Raw genomic sequence first — 14957 nt, 5'->3', positions numbered from 1 at the left:
AAAGGTTGGAGTTTTGTTTGGTTCTCAGTCCCCACTGTCTCTGCTGGGATTTATGTTTATTCCCAATTAGAGGGAATAAATTGTTCTTCCCTTTGTCAGCATTTGATACCTCTTAAATAACATGAAATTCCTTTTCTTGGTGTTTGGGCAATGACCTTGGGAATGAAATGGAGAGATCATATCAGTGCCTCTGGTACTAATATATATTTATATATATTTGTTTGTATATATATATATAAAATATAGAAGAGTGTGTGTTTCCCAAAGAGCTGATTGCTTAATTATGTTTATGTTAATGCTGAACACTAAAATGAGGGTTAAATGACAAAGGGACCTTGGCTGGAGTCTCCTTCTTCCCCAGAAATGAGGCTTTTCTCAAGGGATAGAAGGATTTTCGATGAATCAAAGTGTCTCAGTGTTTTCAGGCTGTTGCTATTGCAGCAGGTGTGAGGTCCATTAATGCAGCTCCTTAATTTTCTCTGCACTGGTATTTTAATGGCCAGAAAAAATGAGGCAAACTGGGAGGGTCCAAGCAAAGAACCCGAATGATGGAGGGGGCTGGAAGAGAGATGAGGGATGGGTACCTGTCGTGTCTGAGGACAAACCCCACTGAAAATCCTCCTGCTATTTGTAGTGAGCCTGAAGGAGTGCAGACATTATGTAGGGTGGTACAAGGGGTAGTGACATGAAATTAATGGGGAGGGAGGGGAAGTTTGGCTGAGTTCTGAGGGAAATCTCATCTATTTGGCTGTGGAAATGCCCCTAAAGAAGCAGTAGATTTATTGTTTGGGGTTTCTAAATGGGAGCTTTCAAAAGCACTGTGGAAGAACAGGTCCTGTGTGAACAAAGAGGTGGGCTAGATGAGCCTAATAACTATTTCTCATTTCTTGTATTTTGATTTAATACTTCTAGATATAATTATATGTAACAAAATATATATATTCAAGAGCGCCCGTTTCCATTACAAACTGTATCCATTAGAAACTATATCATCTCATAGAAATTCTTCTGCCTTCCCTTTTTCTCTTTTATTTAAATCACCTTTGGGGCTGATATTTTCAATGTACTGTCTTTACACAGTGGAGTTGTTCTTATTAATTTTGAGCAAAATGCCTTAAACAAATTTTAATGGAAGAAGAGCAGAGTGCTGTTCCCCATCCCTCCCCACACACGTTTTTATGAAGATCTGGAAAAGCTCTGCTGCCCTTAGGTGCATTTCATTCACATTACGTGAGTTGTGGGAGAGGTCCAGGGTAGTAAGTCTGAAATTGGGCAGTACAGTCATACCCAGCCTGATTTCCCAAACTGTGGGAATGCTGGTGGACTCAGGGATGGATCATTCCCAGGGCAGCTGGTGTAGAACTGAGGACCTGCAGCCCTGGCATAGATGTGGTTTCATGGAAAGTCACCAGACTGGATTTCCAGAGAGGAGGTCCCATGCCTGGGAGCAGGAGTGATGTGGGAATATCCTGCAGGCTGGAGGGGGACTTTCCCAAGGGTATGGAGTGACAGGACAGGGGGAATGGCCTTAGCCTGAAGGAGGGTACATTTAGATGGGATGTCAGGAAGAAATTCTTCCCTGTGAGGGTGGGGAGGCCCTGGCACAGGGTGCCCAGAGAAGCTGTGGCTGCCCCATGCCTGGAAGAGCCCAAGGTGATGAGCTGTGACTCCAGGCTGTGTGTCCTTGTCCCAGACATGTCTGACCGGCTCTGTGTCCTGTCCCAGACCTGTCTGACCAGCTGTGTGTCCTGTCCCAGATCTGTCTGACCAGCTGTGTGTCCTGTCCCAGACATGTCTGACCGGCTGTGTGTCCTTTCCCAGACATGTCTGACCAGCTGTGTGTCCTTTCCCAGACATGTATGACCAGCTGTGTGTCCTTTCCCAGACATGTATGACCAGGTGCTGAAGTTTGGCGCCTACATCGTGGATGGTCTCCGGGAGTACCAGCAGCCCGTGCTCATCTACATCCCGCCGCAGGGTGAGCTGCGGGGCGGCTCCTGGGTGGTCATCGACCCCACCATCAACCCCCGGCACATGGAGATGTACGCGGACCGGGAGAGCAGGTACGGATCCCCCTCCCTGCAGCCGCCAGCTGGGGCTGCCCGGGCTGCTCCCTGTGGGCTGGAGCAGCTTCCATGGGCTTGGACACTCCCCAGCTGGAACCTCGTGTGTGTTCTTGGCCTGGATAAACCAGAGCTGAAAGTTCTCTCTTTGTTTTGTCTCCCTCTGCATTCTCTTACTTTTCACACACATTGAACCATTCCATTTTGTGTCTGATGACCTGAAAGTCAGGTGCAAGAAGTGCCTTTCTTTTCTGTTTTCCAGAGGAGGGATCCTGGAGCCGGAGGGGACAGTGGAGATCCGGTTCCGCAGGAAGGACCTGGTGAAGACGATGCGCAGGATGGACCCGGTGTACACCCACCTGGCCGAGCGCCTCGGTACGTGGGACGCCCTCCCAAGGGGCACTGGGACCTGGGGCACCCCTCACAGAGGGGCACTGAGGCATTTGATCAGAGTCATTTTCATTTTTATTTCCTGTTGTCTGACTTGGGAAGAAAACCAGATGAGAGCACTGTGTGTGTGTACATGTGAGGTGATACTTATGCATGCTCAGCATACCCAGGGTGTGTAATATAGTGGGGTTTCGAGGTGATTTCTCTTTTTTTATTATATTTTATTGACTGGCTCTCACAACAGACCCCTATTACAAAGGCCTGAGTCTAATTTCCAGCTCAGCAATTGCTCAGCTCACTAAAACCTTGTGGGCCAAACCTTCAGCGGGCGCCGTTTCATGTAACCAAGGGTTTGATCAAAGACATTTTGGGCTGCTGGACTGTCACTGAGTGTCTGGGGTAGTTTGCAGTAATGATATCCATGTGCTCTTCAGTTTCAAGGGAATAAGGAATATTGTCCATGTCTCTGTAAACAGGGGGATGAGCAGAGCTCAGTGCTGGCACGGCCAGGGTCGCGTTATTACCACGCCTTCCACTCCGAGTGATCCCAGTGCCTGCTGTACACTCAACATCCCAAAATACAGAGTGTTCAGCAAAATGCACTTAATATCAGATATGTTCTCCCTCAGGGGAATGGGCTCTTTAAATAGTTCTTTACTAGCTCTTACTATAAGAGTATAATCTTACAGAGCCTCCTTTTACCTCCAAAATTGACTACGTTTCAGTGGAGGGAGAAGCGTGTGATGTGGGTATGGCTTGAATTTATAAAGCCTTTTGGGATCCTTCAGGAGGAAAAGTGTTCTGCAAATGACTGATAAATCCTGGCTATTGCTGCAGTTACATTTTATTATTTGGCTTTTTTTTTAATTTATGGCAGGGCAACAATTTATATACAAAACAACTCTCCTGATACGCCTCGGGAAGAGAATAATAACGGGTGAAGGGTGAGGGGGTGCTGGGATCAGAGCACTGACTGCAGAGCAGGTTCTACCCATGCCTTTGATTGATCCAAGGCATTTATTTTTTTTTTTGAATAATCTTATGTTGACTCTTTGTTTGCTCTGCCTGTGCTGATTGTTTTCTGGGTAAGAAGCAGGTTGGGTGCGGAGCAGCACAAGCCAGCAACTTTTTATCCAAGTTTTGTCCAAATTCTGATCTTGCTCTTGTCCGTGATGTGTCACTGTGTGAGAGTGGGCGTGGATACCCCGTTGGATGGATGGGTTTGTTGTCTGTGTCTGCTGGTGGGCAGCTGACTGAGGGTGACCTCACTGTGGCCTTCCAGTACCTGAAGGAGATGGCAAGAAAGATGGAGAGAGACTCTTTACAAGGGTCTGGAGTGACAGGACAAGGGGGAATGGCTTCCCACTGACAGAGGGCAGGGTTAGATTGAATGTTTGGAAGAAATCATTCCCTGGGAGGGTGCTGAGGCCCTGGCACAGGGTGCCCAAAGAAGCTGTGGCTGCCCCATCCCTGGAAGTGTCCAAGGCCAGGTTGGATGGAGCTTGGAGCACCCTGGGATAGTGGAAGGTGTCCCTGCTCATGGCAGGGGATGGAATTGAGATGATCTTTAAAGTCCTTTTCAACTCAAACCATTCTATGATTCTATGACTTAAATCCCAGTTTTTAAGTTTGTAGTTGCAGCGAGGAGGTTATTTTCAGAAAACCTCACTTTTGTCTTCTGTCAGACTTGACAGTGTCCCTTTCAGAGCAAAGGGACAGTGACTGCCCCAGATCATGGGGACACAGCTCAGAGTCCCCAAAAAAACTCTCCAGAGGTCTTCAGTGGAGTTCCCCCTCCCAGGCAGGCAGCTCCCCCTCCCGTGGGTGTCTGTCCGACAGGGAGAGCGGGAATCTCCAGGGAAAGAGAAATCAGATGTGTGCTTAGGGAAGGGAATGTGCAGATAAATGGCCCTGCCCTGCTGCTGCTGGGAGCATTTACCTTCACCTCCCCACAAACAGCCTGGCTGTGCCAGCAGCAAACCAACCCCCTGCTCCAGGGGGCTTCGGATGGATCCGTCCCCAGGAGCGGAGCCACCGGAATGCTGTGGACAAAGGCTGGAGGGTGGAAATCCTGGAGGGAGGGGGAGCAGAGCATCACCTTCACTCACTGTCCTCATTCCCCACCCTGGTCACCTGTGTGGGTGCAGGACACCTGCAGGCCACCCTTGAGTCCTGTGGGACGCTGGAAAAAAAGCACAGGGAAAGACGGGATAGAGTTTTCTGCCGACAGCCTCAAAATCCCAGCGCCATGTGAGGAGGCAGGAGCCTGGTCGGGGCTTTTTCCCCCCTCTTCCTCTACAGGGTAATTACTCCCAGCAAACTCCATACACTTTAATTAAAATGACTGCAACACAAGAGCGAGTCACTTACAACTGTACATAGGGAGAGCTCTAAAAGCTTCAGTCACTGATAAGCATCTCCCTGAGATGGATCGTAATTGCTCCCAGCATCGGGTGATCATTGCCGTTGTTTTGCCACTAATTCCATACCAGAGCAGGAAAGCCAAGATAGCAGGACACACTAAATTGCATAATTTTTTTTTTGGTCTTTTTTTTTTTTTTTTTTTTTTTTCTGGTTTTCTTTCTGGCCAATTTAAAATTTGTCAAAGTCGGTCTTCTTCTGGATCACTGCCCTTTGATATTTCGCGCACTCCATTTGCCACAAACAAGCCGCAGGGCCACAGTTCATGCTGACTCCAGCAGAAGCAGAGAAAGCTCCATTTATCTTACACTGCCTGCTGAATTCTTACTCATTAGCTGGGGGTTCACTGCCTCTCTTTAACCCCTGAGTGGCTGTCATCCCTCCCTGGAGCTCCGGAGAGAGGCATGAGGGAGACGCTCTCCCACGCGGGCTCGGTCGGGAGACGCCGGGGTTGGACTTGGCAGTTGGGGAGTGGGAGAGCAGGGGAGGCTGGCAGATATTGAATAATTTGACATAAATCTGTTCATTATCAATTCTCCAGCACGATTGCTGAAATGTTGATTAGCCCCGTGGTTTATTGAAGTGTCACTCAGAGTTGGGCTGTTCCAGGCAGCGTGGAGTGAAGGGCAGGGGGAGAGAGGGTGGCCCTCATCCTGCCCCAGAGCACGTTCCCAGGTGGAAGAGGTGTGCAGGGACAACAGGGATCACCCAGAAATGTAGGAACAGTGCAGGCTGCAAGCCTTGGGCCAGAGTTACAAATACAGAGCTTCAATTTTACTTATTTATTACAATTAGACTAAAACATGTTGGAATGGAGTGAAAACAAGTGGTGCCACAGATTCTGTACCTTGTGTCAGAGGTGCAGAGAAATGGGTGGTGGAATATGAGTGAAAGGAATGGCAGAACGGCTCCAGTTAGAGCAAGATTGGATATTGTATTTCCATGTTTCTTGTAGGAAAAGGGCAGCATCCAGTTGTCCCCTGATGCGTTGTGACAGTGGGAATGTCCTCCTTGGTGATCCTGTGAGGTGTTCCTGTGTGCTGGAATGCACCTCTAATTTTATTTATTTCATGTATTTAGTTTCCTAGGGCAGTCAGTCTGTGCTGCTGGGGCTTGGTTCACACCTTATTTGGCTGAGGAGCATCCAGAATTGTCTTTAAATTTCCAAGTAATGAGTGAACACTGGAGTGTTCAGCACTCAGCTCCACTTCAGCACAGCAGCTCCTCTCTGAAAATAAACATTTTGGGGTGCGGGACCAGAACTGATCCCAAGTGCCAGTTTTTCAGGAAAAACTGGGAGAAACACTGCTCTTTTGATTCCATCTCTCATGGAGTGTTGGATAAACACAGTCAGGTTGTAGCTTTGTGTTTTAGATGATGCTGGTTTCAGTAGCTGCTTCCACGAGCAGGTGCTGCTGCATTTAAATTGGTTTTAATTCACAATAACAAGGCTCCAAGTGCAAGTCCTGCTTTCTGTCAGCGCCTCCGTGGCCCTTGGCACCTGGGATATCCTCCCAGGAGGGCTGTGGGGAGGAATTTTTGGAGTTATGTCCCTGCCACACTTCACCTGTTCAGAGATGAGACCTCGGGAGCAAAGAGTGGGAAGGGGCGGGGTGGGAATCACAGGGAGCTGCTGTACAAGGGTATTTCCAGCCCGTGCCACGAGCATGTGTGACCTTCACTGGCTGTTCATGCTGCACCTTTCCAACATAAATCCTGCTGAATATTTAGTGAAGCAATTACAGCCTGTCTCATTTAAAGAAACAAGAGACAATCCAAAAATGCCTGTCTCTCCAGGGACGTGAGGGGCTCCCTGTGACCTTCCCTGTCCCCTCTGGAGCAGCTCCCTCCAGCTGGGCTGGGGGGAGTTCCCTGGGCAGCCTGGACACCTTTGGCACTTTTGCTGCCTTTGCTGAATTTCATGGAATCCCAGGATGGCTGGGATTAGGAGGGACCTTAAAGATCACCTCATCCCACCCCTCTGCCATGGGCAGGGACACCTTCCACTGTCCCAGGCTGCTCCAGCCCCAATGTCCAGCCTGGCCTTGGGCACTGCCAGGGATCCAGGGGCAGCCCCAGCTGCTCTGGGCACCCTGTGCCAGGGCCTCCCCACCCTCCCAGGGGAGAAAAAGTCTGTGTCTGGCAAGAGTTTTGCTAAAAGCAGAAGAGAAGGTGAGATTTGGGTGGGGGCTGTGGTTGCAGGTGTGGAAATGAGGTGGGACCCCAAAGCTGCTGCTTCCCCAGGGGTCTTTTCAGCTTGGGTTAAGGCAGCTTTGCTACTGATTAAAAAAAGAAGAGAAGAGAGTGTAGAACCAGGAGGTGTTGGAGTGTTCTTCCCGTGGGTGGGCTCTGAAGGTGCTGGGAGCAGAACTGAGATGTTTTCCAGCCCCTTCCCAGCCTGGCACTCTCTGGAGCCACAGTGATGTGGAGGCTGCAGAGCAAACTGCAGTCCAAGAGAAATGTGACGTTCTACGGCACTCAGGAGCTGCCTTGGAGAGTGTCCTGTGCTCCCTGCTGAGTAGGGAAGGTCACACATGTTCCTTGTCGTGCCCCACCTGCGTGCCAGGCTCACTCCTCATGGAATGGGGCTGTCTCGGAGCGCTGCTCCTTTTGTTTCCCTATTGATTAGCAGCCAATCCATACCCAGAGGTCTATAATGTTCCTATGATTTAAACTTTAACAGTTTCATTAACTGTCAAGTACCTCTAGAGCAAAGGAATCCCATATTTTAACTCCCCTCTCTTTGCCAGGATAAGATTTGTGGAAGGAGACTTCTTTCTTTCCCCCCCCCCCCCCCCCCCGAGAAATAAATAAATAAATAAAGCCCAGGCTTTCTGAAAAACCCTGAGGCCTCAAGATCTGACTAGGAAAGAAAGAAAACCATTCCAAGATATTTAATTGTACAGGGGGCTTACGGGATTGATCGAGAGCTTAGCTTTTTACAATAGTCCAGTGAATAAGAAATGCTCCTGACAAACGATCGATGATGGGATAATCACTCTTTATCCCCCCTCCTCATTGTTACCTTCTTTCTTCCAGGAGAACAGGGTTCAGAAGTCAAAAATCTTTATAGACGCTGCTTTTAAATTAAGCAGAAAATAGACATTGACATATTTGTTAATCTCACCTAAATCATTACTGGGCCTGGCTGGGTGGACTCGGTGGCAGGGGCTGGAATTCACCAGCGGGGCTGCCTTGAGTGCTCGTGTTGCCATTAAATCCAGGGAGCCTGGGAGTTCAGCGTGGATAAATATAGAGAATTTTTTATTCTGAAGGTTATAAGGGGAGCTTCTCTTAATTAAAACCTTCTTACTCGGATCTGAAGGGTTAGGTAACATTTATATTGGTAGGCACAGAAACAACATTCCTTCCCTGGGAAGGACCTTTGTCTGGAGGGCCTGTGCCTTGGAAAAACACACGTATGGGGTGTGTGAGCAGGCACTGGAGTGCTCAGGCTGCTGGGGAGCTCATCCCTTTGGACCAGCAGCCTTGGATTATCGTGTCTGTGGGAGTGAGCCATGCAAGGAGCAGCAGCATCCTGCAGGTGCAGCGGGATGCTGCTCCCAGGATGATGTCTCAGCTTCCAGCTGTGGTTTAGAGGCTTCCTGAGAACAGATTAATATCTGATCTTCATGCTCAGGAGCCTGTGCTGGAATTTCCTTGCATGAATTTGTCTGATCACCCTCTGTGAGCCCGTTTGGGCCCAGTGACAGCGAATTCCAGCCTTGGGTTCTGCACTGGCTGCAGTTGGTCCCTCTTGGGGTTTCTGTAAAGCTTTGCCCAGTGGTTTAAGCTGGGTTTGCTGGGTTGGGGTTGCTCTGGCTTCCTGCTGTGATTGCAGAGCCCCTGGAGTAGGCTCTGGCAGGCACCAGCCTAAAGGAGGACTTGCAATGGTGAAGGTGGTGTGCCATGGTCTGTGTTTGCTGCTAAATGAACAGCGTGCTGGGACATTATTCTTTTTTAGGAGTAAGTCCCGTAAATGTCACTTAATTGATGGCTCAGATCATTGGCATTTAAAGGGAACAGAGTTTCTGTGGTGAAAGCACCCTCAGAGCTCTTGCCTGGCACAAAATCTGGGCTGGACCACTGGGGTTTGTTGGGCACTGCTGGGAGCTGATGCTCCGGGGTTTGTCCTTTGGCTTTTCCAATCTCTGGACTGCCTGGAGCTGCACCCCCGAGCTTTCCCCAGGCTCTGAGCTGTGTCTGGTTTCAGGCACCCCCGAGCTGAGCCCGGCTGACAGGAAGGAGCTGGAGGCGAAGCTGAAGGAGCGGGAGGAGTTCCTGATCCCGATGTACCAGCAGGTGGCCGTGCAGTTCGCTGACCTGCACGACACCCCCGGCAGGATGCAGGAGAAAGGGACCATAACCGTGAGTATCCCCGAGCTTCCCGTGGGATGGGGCCGGAGCCTGACCATTCCAGGATTCTGTGTAGCCCCAGTGCTGTGGCAGGGTGGGAATCCCCCGAGCTCAGGCGTGGGAGTCTCCACGTTCCTCCTGCGCCAGGGGACAGAAGGAGTCCCAGCCTGGATTTCCCTTGGGGAATGAGGTGTCTCTGTTCCTCCGTGTCGGGGTCGGCCCTCACTCCTTTCCCCTCCCCGCCTGTGCCTTGGGCAGGACGTCCTGGACTGGAAAACTTCCCGCACCTTCTTCTACTGGCGGCTGCGGCGGCTGCTGCTGGAGGACGTGGTGAAGGGGAAGATCCACGCGGCCAACCCCGAGCTGACGGACGGGCAGATCCAGGCCATGCTGCGCCGCTGGTTCGTGGAGGTGGAGGGCACGGTCAAGGTCAGTCGGCAGCGGTGCCACCCGCTGCTCCCAGGCTGCCCAGGGCCACCCTGACCCCCTTCCCAGGGGCACGGGGATGGGGGGGATGGACCACAAAGACAGTGGGGAGTCCTTTAATAATTGTGCTCAACCTGCAGGCTCTGAAGGGCAAGCTCTGGGGCTGGTTTTGTCCCAAGCCTCCAGTCTCAGTATTTTATTTTATTTTATTTTATTTTTTATTTTATTTTATTTATTATTTTTTATTTTATTCTATTTTTATTTTATTTTAATTTTTTTATTCTATTTTTATTTTATTCTATTTTATTTTTATTTTACTTTTATTTTTTTTTTTTTTATTTTATTTATTTTATATTATTTTATTTTACTTTATGTTATTTTATTTCATTCTATTTTAATCCATTCTATTCTATTTTTTATTGCATCTAATTTTATTTATTTTACTTATTTTTATGTATTTAATTATTTAATTTCCTTTTACTTTGTTACTTTATGTTGCTTTATTTCATTTTCTTTATTTTACTTTATTTTACTTCATGTCACTTTATTTTATTTATTTTACTTTATTTAATTTACTTTATGTCACTTTATTTATTTATTTTACTTTATGTCACTTTATTTATTTTACTTTATGTCACTTTATTTATTTTACTTTACTTATTTATTTATTTTACTTTATTTTTTAAAATTCTATTTTATTTCACTGCTTTATTTTTTTATTCTGTTTTTTTTTCATTCCGTTTTTAAAGTCCCCAGCACTCTGGGGTTCCAGGGAAGGGGGGATGTTCTCTGGAGGGCAGCAGCCTTTCCAAGGTAGAGCCTGAGCTCTCCAAAAGCAGGCAGCTCGTTAGCTAATACATTACACCAATCAAGGAGAGTTATCTTAAGCCACAATTAATCTGCTCCCTGGCATATGTTGATAGGGAAGCATCATGCTGTTTCTTAATTAAAAGCAAACGGATTAAAAATGATTAATAAGAGTATTAAATATTCTCCTAAACTAAAAGCTTTGGGAATCTTGGGTAAATGGAGCTTTACACAGGTCTGTGGCTGTATCACAGCTTCCCGGGCTGGGTTTGTTCCCCTTCCCTGGAATCCTCCTTTGTATGCAGGGAATGTTGCTGCGTGGCAGGGGCACGGGCAGGGAGCGAAACCCGACCAGTTTCAAATCATAATAAGGAGAAAAACAATGAAATAAGCAAAATCTCGAAGTGACATGACTGGGCTGAGACAAGCAGAGACATCGTGTGAAAGGAAATAAAATAATCCTGGGGTTTTCAAAGTGTGTCAGGGGCTGGGATGGGCTCTGAACCCAAAATTCCTCCCTGGAGGCTGGGGCTGCCTCTGGATCCCTGAAAGTGCCCAAGGCCAGGCTGGACATTGGGCTTGGAGCAGCCTGGGGCAGTGGGAGGTGTCCACTCTGCACAAGTCCCTGACAGGAGGGGGCAGCCGGGGGGGTCGGGCTCTGCTCCCAGGGAACAGGGACAGGAGGAGAGGGAACGGCCTCAGGCTGGGCCAGGGGAGGGCCAGGCTGGATACTGGGAAAATTTCTCCATGGAAAGGGTTGTCCAGCCCTGGCACAGCTGCCCAGGGCAGCGTGGAGTCCCCATCCCTGGAGGGATTTAACAGCCCTGTGGATGTGGCACTTGGGGACATGGTCAGTGGTGGCCTTGGCAGCGCTGGGGGAATGGTTGGACTGGATGATCTCAGAGGTTTTTCCAGCCTTAATGACTCTGTGATTCCCTGGTTCTGTGGTCCAAAGGTGTGGCAGGTTCTGGCTGCAGCAGGGGGTGCCAGGGAGGTGCCACCACGGCATCACCGTCCCCAGCTCATTGTCATTCTGCCTTTGACTTGGTTAGTGATAACAGAGAAGGATAGTGCACCTTTAAATGAGGAGCTTTGTGTTTAATTACCCAAATAAAATGACATAAATATGAATGAGTGCTAATGGCAGTACTTGCTTTTCCGGAAACCATTAACAAAACGGTTCTTAAATGATTTGTAAAGAAAATGAGAGGAGAGGAGAGAAGGCTGTTAGGGGCTCACACATTCCTGAGTTATTACACAGCCAACTATGTAGCAAATATCAGGTGAAATGATCTTGTGAAAGGCAAAAAGGGGGTCGTGGCCGAGGGTTCCAGACACCCTGACCTGCTCTGCTGAGCCCAAGGAGCTGCCTGGGGGCTGGGTTAGGGATTGCTGGGAACACCAGCACAGGGGCAAGCTGGAGGTGATGGGGACATGTGGGTCCCATGGAGGTTCAGCACTGGGAGAAGCCCTGGAGCAGCTGCATCTCAGGTCAGCTGTGTTCCAGCAGCATTTGGGGAGCTGATAACCAGGGAGACTGGGGTTTATCTGGGACAGCTCCTGGGATTGATGCAGCTCGTTCTCCGCACCTCCTTGGTCCCCTTCCATCACATTTATGGCAGGAGATGTAAAAGAAAGAAATAATCTGGTGCTGATTGTTAGGTGTGCTTGTGGGGATCCCCAGGCAGGTGTGTGACCCACAGCTGCCAGTCCAGGAACTGAGGGATAAATGTGGGGAGTGGGGCAGGGCTGCAGTCCAGGCTGACCTGTGGGATTTTGGCAGGCCTATCTGTGGGACAGCAACAAGGACCTGGTGGAGTGGCTGGAGAAGCAGCTGACGGAGGAGGAGGGCGTTCGCTCGGTCGTGGAGGAGAACATCAAATACATCTCCAGGGATTACGTCCTCAAGCAGATCCGGGGGTGAGTGCAGGGAGGGGGTGTGGGTGCCCTCAGCAGGGGCTGCTGCTGCAGTCAGGGATGGCTCCAGAGCTCCTGCCCTCCCCGTGGCCACCCGGGGTCGCACCCTGAGGATTCCAGTCCCCGTGTGGCCAAACCCACCTGCCACGAGCAAACCAAGTGTCCTGAGGGAGCTCTCAGCTGCTCCCAGCCCACCCAGTGCCGTGTCCTCTGTCCCACAGCCCCACATTCCAGCCCCCCAGGAATTCCTGCTGGAAGCTCCGGAACCGGGCTGCCTCACTCCCCTCTCTCCTCTTTGCAGCCTGGTCCAGGCCAATCCCGAGGTTGCCATGGATTCCATCGTGCACATGACCCAGCACATCTCCCCCACGCAGCGAGCCGAGGTGGTGCGGATCCTCTCCAAAATGGACTCGCCTTCTTCCACGTAATTCCATCGATTCCCACACCGCCCGTGCCCGGCGCCGCGGAGGAGGGACCGGGAGCTGGGAACTGCCCTTTGTGTGCTCGGCCGCCGCCGCTGGACCGCCACGGGGAGGCTCAGGGAACGCTGCAACAGTGACAGTTTTATTTTTTCAAATCAGGCTGACCAGAGGAAGTGTGTCCTTTGGCCAGGGACATGAGGAAAATGTATAAACACAAGCGCCTGCGGAACTGCGTCCCCGCTGTCCTCCTGTACCTTATTTATTGAACAGAGCGGGGCTGGCCGGGCCCCGCCGGGCGATGAAGGTGCTCCGGTACCGTGAGGCCTTGGCACGGCAGGGCCCCTGCAGGGACACCCCTGTCCTTCCAGGGACACCCTGCCCTCCTCTCCTCTCCTCCCGCCCGCGCCTGGCAGCGGCAGCTCCGCGCTGACAAGTGCCAATGTCCCCCTGTCCCCTGCCCGGGGACCCCGCAGCCCCTGGCTCTGTCGGTGGTGATTCGTGTGTCACCCTCTGTCAGTGGTGATTTGATTTGTGTGTCCCATGTCTGTCTTGTCTCGTAGATAGAGGAGAACCAGCCTTCAGCTGCTGTGGCCGGGGCTGTGCCCGTGCCCCCAGGAGGCTCCCAGGCTCCCCCAGGGCTGCGAAGGTTTTTGGGGACAGGATTTTGGGGGCTGAACCGCCCCTTGCTTTGCCTTTGTGCCCTTTAGAACAGGCTGTGAATTATGTGAAAGGCCCTTCTGAGAGGAGGTGCAAGAGACCAAAGTGCAGCTGCTCAGCGTTTCTGCTCTCCCTTCCCTGCCTGTTTTCAGGGATAAGGGATGGGGCAGCCCCACTGTGTATCCTTGGTGTAAGTGCTCATCCCTTTCCTGTGGGTAGCAGGAGGCAGATCCAGGCAGCTGAGGTGAGGGAGGAGAAAGGACAGAGCCAGATCCCCTGGTGGGGTTGGAACTGCAGAAGGAAATCTCAGTGTGAGGATCTCAGGAGAGCTTTTCTCCATCATCCTGCCCTGCCCCAGAGCTGCCTGTGCTTGGCTGGGGAGGGGCCGCTCTTACTCACCTGGGAATGTAAAAAAACGTTGGGGTTGGTATCTCATTCCAAAGGTCAGGAATAATTGGGTGGCAGGTAAGTGCAGGAAGGGGTGGCAGCTGCCCAGGTCCCCCCAGCTGGCCCAGCCCAGATCCCCAACTTCTTTCTACACGTTTTTTATGTAATAAAAGCTCAGAGAAGCTGCAATGCTAAGGGTAGCACAGCCCACCCCTCACACAGCTCCTGTTACGGAGCTCGTCTGGGCAGTCCCGGGCTCCCACCAATGATGGTCTTGGAAGAATTTCAGATTTTACAGCCCCTCCTTCAGTAGAGCAGGAAGGGCTGTGGGTCAGCAGTACGGTACAGCAGAAGGGCTGTTCTTATGAGAGAATTAATCAATGATGCTGCCAGTGCCTCTCACCTCTCCTTGTTTCCTCCTGAAGTGCAATGCAGCCCTTCTGCCTGTGGTGCCAGTGGCTGGAGGTGCCAGCCCGGGGTCGCTGCTCCCCTGCCCGTGGCCAGCAGAGCTCGGCCACCTGCAGGACTTGCTTTTTCTTAACAGTTAAGAACCCTGATTTGATTTAAGGGGGGTTTTTTTTCCCACTAGAGCCCCCTGAACAAGCCCCAAAGATGCTTTTGCTTATGCCAGGGTGGGCTGCAGCAGGACACACGGACAGAGAATGTGTCAGCCAGGCAGGTCCGGGGCCTGTGGGGCTCCTCCTCCCCTGTCACCAGGATTCCCCCCGTGGTGGTGTCACCAGAGTCCCTTTTCCAGGATAGCTGCAGGTGCCATGGGAAGTGTCCCCGTGCCCACTGGAGCTGTTCTGCTACAGCCTCGTGCAGAGCAGCCCCCCCATTTCAGTGTTACAGCACTAGGTCGGGCCCCACTTAATTTGGGGGTAAAGCAGCTCCAAAAAAATCTGTTGGGTGACATCGGGGTCTGGCACTGGCCCTGGGGGGGCTGAGCTTGCTGGGGACCCGTGGCAGCAGCACCTGTGATGTCCCCAGGTGTGTGGGGGGGTCACTGGGCAGGGCAGGGTGGGGGAAAACCCCTGGGTACAAACGGTTCTCGCTGGTGCTGAAGTATTTCACTTACCTCAATTTCTTTTAATAAAAAGAATGAATTACA

At 50.8% G+C, this 14957-nt stretch overlaps 1 protein-coding gene across 8 annotated transcripts in view; it reads left to right on the top strand.

The window, feature by feature from the left end:
• The window catches only part of ACACA (acetyl-CoA carboxylase alpha), a 98409-nt gene extending 83452 nt beyond the window's left edge, over nt 1–14957 (top strand). For 7 of the 8 annotated variants that reach the window (XM_042026429.1, XM_042026427.1, XM_042026424.1 and 4 more), the window contains 6 exons: nt 1886–2063; nt 2326–2438; nt 9088–9242; nt 9489–9659; nt 12247–12383; nt 12682–14957. In XM_042026429.1, coding sequence (XP_041882363.1) covers nt 1886–2063; nt 2326–2438; nt 9088–9242; nt 9489–9659; nt 12247–12383; nt 12682–12808 — 881 coding nt within the window. In that variant the 3' untranslated portion in view covers nt 12809–14957. Of the gene's footprint in view, nt 1–1853; nt 2064–2325; nt 2439–9087; nt 9243–9488; nt 9660–12246; nt 12384–12681 lie in introns of those variants that run through there. The other variant, XM_042026431.1, reaches the window with a different exon arrangement.

Source organism: Corvus kubaryi, unplaced genomic scaffold (assembly GCF_017639235.1).
Source record: "Corvus kubaryi isolate FWS band 111438036 unplaced genomic scaffold, C.kubaryi_AGA036_p1.0 37284, whole genome shotgun sequence".
Classification (NCBI taxonomy): domain Eukaryota; kingdom Metazoa; phylum Chordata; class Aves; order Passeriformes; family Corvidae; genus Corvus; species Corvus kubaryi.
This window is presented reverse-complemented; position numbering and strand designations above follow the sequence as displayed.